Source organism: Mastomys coucha, unplaced genomic scaffold (genome assembly GCF_008632895.1).
Source record: "Mastomys coucha isolate ucsf_1 unplaced genomic scaffold, UCSF_Mcou_1 pScaffold22, whole genome shotgun sequence".
In the NCBI taxonomy this organism is placed as follows: domain Eukaryota; kingdom Metazoa; phylum Chordata; class Mammalia; order Rodentia; family Muridae; genus Mastomys; species Mastomys coucha.
This window is the reverse complement of record NW_022196905.1, coordinates 10,513,153-10,523,068: the sequence shown is the minus strand read 5'-3', so window position 1 is coordinate 10,523,068 and position 9,916 is coordinate 10,513,153. Positions and strand designations below refer to the sequence as shown.

Genomic DNA, 9,916 nt, shown 5'->3' with positions numbered 1-9,916 from the left:
ATCCGCCTGCCTCTGCCTCCCAAGTGCTGGGATTAAAGGCGTGCGCCACCACCGCCCGGCTTATACTTCTCAATTTTGAATTACCTGTTGAAATAACATGCATTGCTATTTCCTCTCCAGCAGGTCTTGGCTCTGGCTCATTTGCCCTTCAGAAACTTTCAGAAAGATCATACCATGGCATCTAAGTTTCAGCCAACCAGCTAGTGTGGGGATGGTTTGCACACTTCTAGATAATTATGCTGAGCCCAGGCCAACTCTACTTAAAAGAAGTTTTATGTTAATTAAAGTAGCAGTTATACAATGAATTTAAAATTTATATTTAATTTAAACAATCCATTGTTTTTAAACACTTAAAATATGGGGTTTAATATCTGCTTCTGTTTAATAGGAAAGGAAATGAGCTACTTCAGTGCTATACCTGGCATACAACACTGTTTCTTTACCCTTCCTAACAGATGACTTTTCAGCACCATAAAATTTCCAACCAGTCATCTGATTTCTGTGTATTACCAGAGTAAATGGTGGGGCATGGGAGGTATTCCAAATCCTTGTTCCAAGGCATTTAGAAGAAAGTAAACACATGGGGGTATTGTGTTGGCAGTCAGGAAACAGTCAAACCACAGTAAAAACAAATAGTTGACACAATCATCTCTTTAGGGGTAGTAAACAGTGTGCCAACAGTAGTCAGAGCAGGGAATGAGAATCTCAGCAGGGCTTGTGAACTTTGAAAAGTTTTTCACGGGAAATCACTCCTTATAAGGCTAGAGGTCAATGGAGGTGAGAAACAGTGATTAAAAATGTAAGGCAAAGCATACCTTTGGGCTTGGGAATTTTGGTAAGGAAGGTTTCATATGAAGGAGCCAGAGGAACAATCCAGAAGTTCAAGCTGCAGTCAGCACAGACTGGGGCAGACTTTGGCAGACTGGCAGCGAGGGCAGCAAAGCATACTGTGTGAAGACATCTTGGTAGTAATCTTTACCCAAGAGAAGCTGCGCTTGCTAAAGACTGTGACTTCAAGTCTGAACTGGGCATGGAAAAGAAGAGACACTGAACCTGTATTCTGAGACCTTTAAAGTTAAGAGGCAAATAAAATGAGCTTAGGAAAGCAAAGGAAAGAAAAAAGAAAGGAGGCACAATTAGCTTAAACTACATGGCTATTTAAAATAGTCTTTCAAGGAAATTATTAAACTACTAGATATCAAGGCTTGATTTAAAGTCAAATGGTCATATGAGAACACAAAGCTGCCATTTCAGTGTGGTAAGCAGAGGACAGTTTGAGTTTAAAAACATGACACTAGAGTAACTCCATATATAACTAAAGTTTTCAGCAGGATTGAAGTTGGCGTGGGTCACAAGAGACCCTGTCTTAGGGAGGAAAGGAAAGGAAAGGAAGGGAAAGGGAAAGGGAAAAGGAAAAGGGAAAGGGAAAAGGAAAAGGGAAAGGGAAAAGGAAAAGGGAAAGGGAAAAGGAAAAGGGGAAGACGAAGGAAAAGGGAAGGAAAAGGGAAAGGGAAGGAAAAGGGAAGGAAAGGGAAGGGAAGGAAAAGGAAAGGAAGGGAAAGGAAAAGGGAAAGGAAAGGGAAAGGGAAAGGAAAGGAAAGGAAAGGAAAGGAAGGGAAAGGGAAAGGGAAAGGGAAAGGGAAAGGGAAAGGGAAAGGAAAGGGGAAGGGAAAGGAAAGGAAAGGAAAGGAAGGGAGAGGGAGAGGGAGAGGGAAAGGGAAAGGGAAAGGGAAAGGGAAGGAAAGGAAAAGGAAAGGAAAGGAAAGGAAAGGAAAGGAAGGGAAAGGGAAAGGGAGAGGGAAAGGGAAAGGGAAAGGGAAAGGGAAAGGGAAGGAAAGGAAAAGGAAACGAAAGACAAAGGGGAAGGGAAAGGGAAGGAATTTAATTTTATTCAAACATAAGAAACTGAAGGGAAACCAAATGTTAACAGCTTTCTTTTGGAAGCAAAATGCCAGTGAAGAGGACAAGTGGTAAGGTGCTTGCTGCACAAGCATGAGAACCTGAGTTTGTAGCCAGGTTAAAATGACTCTAATCCCAACCCAGAGGAGCTAGAGACAGAAGGGAGGCTTGATAGCCAGCCAGTCTAGACAACTCAGCCTACTCATCGAGCTCCAGGTTCCCTGAGAGATTTTGCCTCAAGGGGGAGAAAGGTGAACCAGAAAGATACAACTTGATGTTACCTTATGGCCTCCACACAAGCACAGGCCTCTCACACATACAATGGCCAGGGGACATCTCCCTTATTCTTTCTTCTACTTAGTCATTAGTCTTATTTCAGTATCAGATATTAGATTGATTCCTGCCATAGGAAGCATACCAGTCCCCCCCCCCCACTCTTCCATAGTTTTCTATAATTTCATAATTTTAAGAACCAGAAAAAATATAACATAACATTAATAGTGATTTCAACAAGTCAGCTGTACACTTTTGGATGAACTGGGGAAGAATTTTAACATCACTTTTAAAATTACTTTAGGTGACTTGGCAAAGCAAAATAATCTAAACAGTATGTACAAAATTCCATTTTGGTGGGCCAGAAGATAAAGGGGTTGTTGTCCAAGTGACCTGAGTTTGATTCCCAGAATCCATGTAAAGGAGGAAGGAAAAAACTCAACTCCACAAAGTTATCATCTGACCTCTAAACAAGCATGATGGTATGCTTGCCTACGCTCCTTCCACAACAATACATTTAAAGGTTTTTTGTTTTTTTTTTAAATTTTGGTAAAAGCATACATATAAATGTATGTGTAAATATATAAATATGTGGGAAATATATCTATTAGTTACTAACAGGCACTAAGTATAGTGCACAAGCCTATAAATCCCTTTACTAGGGAGGGTGAGGAAGGAGAACTGCCACAAGTTTGAGGCCACGCTGGGTTACATAGTAAGTACCAAGCCACCCCTTACTCTTCATAGTAAGATCCCATTTCAAAAATCCAAAACAAATCAAAAACTCTGAGAGATCAATTTTTTGGATCCCCCCCCCCTTTTTTTTAAAGTGGGCATTTTTGGGCTTATCTATCTGATATGATACTCTTGTATGCTTTAAGCATAAAAAAACACTGACTACTCAAAGAATATCTACTCTACACAAAACTGCTAGAACTGAGTAAAAGGAGTAATAACGTTAATGAAACTTAACACTAGAAGGGGGATTAATGTCCCCCTTCTAAAGGGCTAAACAGTGTGTGTGTGTGTGTGTGTGTGTGTGTGTGTGTGTGTGTGTGAAGAAATAAAGTGTGGGTTTTTTTTTCTTCTTTTTCTCCTTGGGACAGGGTCTTTCTCTGTAACCTTGACTAGCCTGGAACTCTATACATGCAGCAGGCTGGCCTCAAACGTCTGAATGCTGAGATTAAAGGTGTACAGCATCATATCCAGGTAAGAAAGATTCTGGAGGGTTTAACAGAGAAAATAGCTGGCACTAAGGATAATACATGGAGCCACTGTCCAGGCACAGTAAGACACGTAATAGAATTGGCTTATGAGAGGCTAAACCTACCCCACCTTGGGACCAGCCTCCATCTTAAAAGAAAAAGAGCCTGAGGATTTGACCTACAGCAGAACCCAGGCTATACCCAAGTATCAGGAAGGACCCCATGGCTTGTCCTTGGCCCATACCCCAGAGTTACTCTCTAGCTACTTCCTAGCAACAGTCAATCAAAGATTAGTCTTATTGTTTCAGATGTACTTTCAAACCATTTGTGATTGTTCATAGTTTTGCTTCGAAGTACCTACCTGTTGGCTTAAACTCCCTTGCTTGCTTGCCATTCCCTATAAAACCTTATCCTGATGAGGGCTCAGGGCTGCACCCTCCCATTCTGCCTCACCATTCAGAGATGGTGGTGTCACCTAAGCTTGAGCTTGAATAAAGAGACCCTAGTGTGACTACACTGGAATTGTCTCTTTGGTGGTCTTTTGGGGTTCACGAACACTTCTTGGCACAACGATTAGAATGTAGCATAGATGAAGTATCATAATAGGCTACGACACTGGCTGTACGGACTTTAGTTTTTAAAGAGGACTGCCGTGACAACTTCTCTACATTTAGCAATGGGGAGATTATAAATTTCAACTCAATACTGTCCCACCACTTCCCATCACCTCTACTACTGGTCCTGGCCCCTATGTCTGAGCTGCTTCACTGTACCCAGCTCCTCAATGAATACTTCTGCTTCTATTTTTGCATTTCTATGGTCTATTTTCTATACAGCATGTACATGCATCCTTTTGTTGGAAGGTAGATTTGTGTATGAGTGTGTGTGTGAGTGTGTGTGTGTGTGTGTGTGTGTATGCACTTGTATGAGATTGACTCTATACACTGTACATGCTTAAGGACAGACTCTACCACTGAGTTGTCCTAACATATCCTTTTAGAACATACATAGTGGAGGGTGGAGAGTTGGTTAAGGAATTTAGACCCATTGTTGCTCTTACAGAGGACCTGGGTTTGATTCTCAGCACCCACATGATGGCTTACCACCATTCATAACTCCATTTGTAGGGAATCTGACACCCTCTTCTGGCATCCTTGGTCATCAGATACACAACTTACACTTATAGAAATAAAAGAAAACAAAACATATGTTATCTGATATCTTCCCTTGGAAACCTTGGGAAGTGATGGCTTCCCACTACACAAGAGTATGTTTTTAAAGGGTTTCCAACGCTGCCCACCCATCTTCTATTTCTGATCTGACTTCCTGTTAGTTCTCCTGCCTGCTGCTCTAGGCAAACTGTACTTACCTGCTGCTGTTTGTTTACTATTCTATGCACACTTTTGCCTCTACCATTCTTTCCTCCTAGTTTTCTTTGTATAGGCCTTAAGTGTTCAATCCTATCATACATTAAACTGTGAGGCTCATCATACCCTATAATCGTCACCAGTCCATGACTTAAAGTAAAAAGTAACAGTCCTTTATCCCCCAAACCAACTTTTTCTTCATGTCTGCTTCCTTACTGTTATATTTGCCTGTCCCAAACACAAGCATATATACATGCACATACACATGCAAGAAACCAAAGCTCTGTGAAAACATGGTCTTATTGCTGCTTGCCATTTCAGTATCCCCAACACCTAGACAAGGTCCTGACAGAGAACAGGTACTTGCTGACTTCTTTAAGAATATGTGAAGATCCTCAGCAGATATTCAGCCAAAATTATTTACAATAGCATATCTATACAAAACGGATCAAAAAGAGGAAATTTACCTATTTTACCATGTTATTTTCCTGTGGGAACGATTCACTATTAGAGTGTTTGAAATTAAGTTCTAAACATACAAGTACTTAGTTTCTTAGTGATTATCTTTGAAAGGTTTGTCTTTACCAAATTAATTTGTAATAGGTGGTCAGCCAGAATAAGACTGAATAGTGTATCTGTTTTTTCCTCTATACACTTCTCAGGAACTCTGTCCAGTCAACAGTTTTTGACCTGTCTTTCTCAAGGAACTAGTCTAACCTACTAACCAATGAGCCCCTAATCCTAGGGTACACCCAGAAACATAAACCATGAATGTCATAAAGGGCTGTTGAAATGTTTGGCAGCAATTTTAGATGAGGTCCCAGGCAAAAAAAGTTAAGGCAGAAAAACCTGGAAAAGCTTTAATTCAAGCATTTTAGAGTTATTAACTTTCTATACAGCGGGGCAGTGGTGGTAAACACCTTTAATCCCAGCACTTGGGAGGCAAAAACAGGCAGATTTCTGAGTTTGAGGTCAGCTTGGTCTACAGAGTGAGTTCTAGGATAGCCAGGGATACACAGAGAAACCCTGTATCAAGAAAAAAAAAAGTTTCTGTACTTTAAAATGAAGTCAATGCAATAACATTGTTTCCCTATTCTCTCCTGAAACCTTGCTACAAGAAAAAGTGACACTTTGTTTTGAAATGAAATATTTAAACTTTTAATTTTACTTTAAAGCCTGTTAAGCAATAAAAGCTTGGGGAAAAGAAATGATCAGATGCCCACTACTCAACTGTTAACATCTTACTTCCTTACTCTAACCAAGTATGCTTCAAACAGTAAATATCCATTTGAGAAGTCACAACAGGTTCTTTCCAGATCCTGTGGCACTCTCCAGTTCTCCCAGACTAACTTTTATACTTACTTGGTGTTTATTATTCCACTTCTTTTTGTGCAATATTGGGATGGAGCTCAGGATGTTACTCAAGCCAAGCAAGATTTCTACCCCTGAGCACAACACCCTCAGACCACACATTTTTATACTTGTGATATATGCTTCATGAATCTAAGACAAAGAGTGGTATAGGTCTACATTTAAAAAAAAAAAAAAACCCAGCTGGGCGGTGGTGGCACACGCCTTTAATCCCAGCACTTGGGAGGCGGAGGTGGGCGGATTTCTGAGTTCAAGGCCAGCCTGGTCTACAGAGTGAGATCCAGGACAGCCAGAGCTATACAGAGAAACCCTGTCTTGAAAAACCAAAAAACAAAACCAAACCAAAACAAAACCTACATAAATGTTATGTTGTATCTTGCCTTGTCACTTATCAGCTGATTTGCCTTATGAAAATTATCTTTGTGCCTCAGTTTCCTTGGGAAAAAATTGAGGTTAGCACTCTATATACTACCTATAGGGTTACTATGAGGATTAAATAATTTAATGTATTTGCAGAAAGAATGTCAATTTTTAACTTACATGTATTTATTTATGTGTTTATGCACATGGAAGTCAAGAGGACACCCTGCAGGAGCCGGTCCTCAACTTCCACCATATGGGTCTTGGGGATCAATCTCAAGTCACACCAGGCTTGGCAGCAAGTGCCTTTAATCCACTAAACCATCTCACTGACTCATGAAAACATTTTTTAAAGTATCTTGTTGGGCTAGGGACCGTGCTCACTGGTACAGTGCCTGCCTAGAATGCATAGGGCCCTGGGTTCATGCCTCAGCAACACAAAACAAACAGAAAGAGGCAAGGATGTAGCTCACAGAAAGCAACACGTATCAACGTTAGCAACCACTATGCAAAGTTGCAAAAGTGTATGCACATACACATGCATACATTAAGTTAGAAGTTAATTACCAAAATGTCATACATAAAATTCATAGTTGCTGAATATTTTCAAAATCACATTAAAACAAAAAACAAACAAACAAAAAACTGAAATTTAGGCTGTGAAGTTTTTCTGACCTACATAATAAGGACCTGAAAGTGCTTAAAGAGAAAAGGCTTTTATTTTTAATTTACAAAATTGATGGAAGCTGGACATGACGGGATATCCAAGCCCTTGAGATGCAGAGACAGGAGGATTAGGAGTTTGAAATCAGCTTCAGCTACATATGAGTTACATGAAACCCTGCTTCTAAAACTAAAAACAGGGGGCTGGAGAGATGGCTCAGTGGTTAAGAGCACTGACTGCTCTTCTGAAGGTACTGAGTTCAAATCCCAGCAACCACATGGTGGCTCACAACCACCCTTAACGAGATCAGACTCCCTCTTCTGGAGTCTGTCTGAAGACAGCTACAGTGTACTTATATATAATAAATAAATAAAAATCTTAAAAAAAAAACCCTAAAAGCAAATTGCTGGTAACATTAAATTAGAATATAAACATTTAATTTATATAATTCTTGAAGGTTTTAAAGTATCTAAATATGTAAGAGAATGTTATAAGACTTGAGGAGAAGGCTTGTCAATTCCTCAATGAGATGCTATTTAATGAATTTCTTGACTATTAGATTTCACAAAAAAATAAACCACCAGTACTCAACTTTCACTGCTTTTTGCATCTAGCTTTTTATTAACTATAAGCAGAACAGCTTAAAAATAATTTTAAAATAATGTTTTACAATAGATTCACCTAGATTATGAAATTTTCATAGACAATTGAATTCTGCAAAATTTACCAATGCCATTATGGATATATTTTTGCTTGACATGGGATGATTTTCATTACAGCTTCTAGGTCAAAAGATCAGATAACATTAAACTCAAGTGCTAAATTTTTTTCAGGAGCTTTTGAATGATTTAAAAATATGTCTCTAAACATCAATGGATAAATCTGATAGACTATATCTAACAAGAATCTAGTACGTGCTATTTGCTGAACTAGAAATTATGATGCTGGATCTAACTTCTTATTCGTGTGAGATATATCCATGTATATGGCTACCACAGGTACTTTGTCTTAACAAATACACTTCTGAAGAGTGTTAAAAATGATCACTACAAATGCCAACGTTTAGAAACGTATAAAATATAGGTAAACTAGGCTGCTTATATCAACGCATTAGAGTTGAAACATAGTTCCCCCTAGAGTTTAGCATATATTTCTTTAATAGTTCAACAAATGTAAAATCTGATTTAAACCGTTCCAGAGTCCCTATCTCTACCACTATCCTCTCCCAAATAAACAAAAACCCACCTTAGAGTTTAAGGTTGTACCTCGTGGAAGATATTTATGCCCTGAAGTTTGAGTAAAGTTTTACTTCTCTTAGTGAGAACTCTGAAACAGAACCATCGCTCCTTTTGACGCTCCCTGCCCCCTCCCCGTTAATATTTACTGTATGAGTCAGTTCTTTCCTCAACCGCAACAGATTCAGAGGGACATCACGCTAGAACTCGAATAAACAAACAAGGTGGGAGCGGTGGGAGGCACAAACTAGTCTCCGTTTCCAAAGGGAAGACGAACCCACCACCGTTCACCCTCTGTCCCCGCACCCCGCAGCACCTGCCAAAGTCGGACGCTTCAAGAATAAAGGTTCAACTTTCCGGACGCAAGGAGGGAGAAGACGCAGATAATTTCCTGAAGAGTGCCGAAAAGGTCCTCTCCGCAAGGGACCCAGCTCTGGGCCGTCTCTGCCCGTTGGAGCATTCAGAGACCCTCCGAGGCGGCACACTCCTGCAGCAGCCGGCCTCGGGCCTCCGCGAAGCAGACAGTGTTTACACCTGTCACGAGGGAGGTGGGAGAAGGAGGAAGCCGGAGCGGAGCCCCAAACTTCTGCACAGCGGCCGGCCGAGAGGGAACCCCGGCGCGCAGCTCGGGGCAGGTGGACCGCGAGGGGCAGGGCGGGCCACGGCGGCCGGGAGGGCAAGGCTGGCTCTCCTCGGCCGAGCCCGGGATGCCGAGCGCCGTGCCACTCTGCTTCAGGCGCTGCCAGCGGCGTTCCGCACCCGCGGAGAAGAGCAAAGCCCGCGCCGGAGCTCGCAGGCCGGCACCCGGGCCGACGCGGGCAGGTGCTCCAGGCCGGGGCGACTAGCCGGGCCGGGTCCTCCGCACCCCCGGAGCGCGGCGGCAGCACTCACCTGGCTCGTCCCGGGCGGCCGCGATGGGCATGGCTCGGCGGCCCGGGGAGGAACTAGCTCCCCGGGGAAGGACCGGTTACTCGGACGCTGAGCTGGTGAGGGCGGAAGGGGAGCCGCTCCCAGCCCTGTCAGCGCCGCGGCGCCATGGACGCCCACCCGGAGTTTCAGCGCTGCCGCGGGACCCCCATCCCGCTACCCTCCGCCCTCTTCCGCCGCCGCCGCCTCCGCCTCCTCCTCCTCCGCGGAGACCCCCGCCCACTCCACACACTCTCCCATCATGCAGCGGGGAACCGCTGCTGTCGATACGTCACTTCCGGGCGCAGGTGGCTAGGTCGGGGCCGGGTGCTGGTGGGTGCCGGGGTGGGGGAGGACACTCCAGGGGAATTAGTGTCACAGAATTCTTACTTCTGCGCAGGCGCCGTCGTGTGGCACGACGTTCGCCATTTTGGGTGCGGGCAGGCTGTCTTTTTTCCGTACTCACCGAAGTATGGGCTGGGGACGTCCTCCCTCCCCGCCCGACCCTCTGAGAGGGCGCTCCGGGCCACCGACTCGAGCTCCTCTCAACCCTTTACTTTACCGTTGAGCCGGGGAGCGGGTTAACTTTCGCCTTGGAATAAAACTGCAGACGTATGGAAATACGGAACCAGATCT

The 9,916-nt window shown here is 43.1% G+C and overlaps 2 protein-coding genes across 6 annotated transcripts in view; one reads left to right on the top strand and one right to left on the bottom strand.

Annotated features, from left to right (window-relative positions):
* Positions 1-9,873, bottom strand: part of Aftph (aftiphilin) — a 59,117-nt gene extending 49,244 nt beyond the window's left edge. For 2 of the 5 annotated variants that reach the window (XM_031390972.1, XM_031390976.1), the window contains exon 1: positions 9,266-9,508. The gene's annotated coding sequence lies outside the window, so the exon portion shown is untranslated. Of the gene's footprint in view, positions 1-815; positions 1,359-8,690; positions 8,797-9,265; positions 9,509-9,746 lie in introns of those variants that run through there. The other 3 variants (XM_031390974.1, XM_031390975.1, XM_031390973.1) reach the window with 3 other exon arrangements.
* LOC116070926 overlaps positions 1,949-9,916 on the top strand; it is a 10,685-nt gene continuing 2,717 nt past the window's right edge. Inside the window, exons 1-2 of the mRNA XM_031342325.1 lie at positions 1,949-1,970; positions 8,536-9,916. The exon at positions 8,536-9,916 is cut by the window's right edge and continues 2,717 nt beyond it. Of these exons, the coding sequence (XP_031198185.1) occupies positions 1,949-1,970; positions 8,536-9,356 (843 nt within the window). The 3' untranslated portion in view covers positions 9,357-9,916. The remainder of the gene's footprint in view (positions 1,971-8,535) is intronic.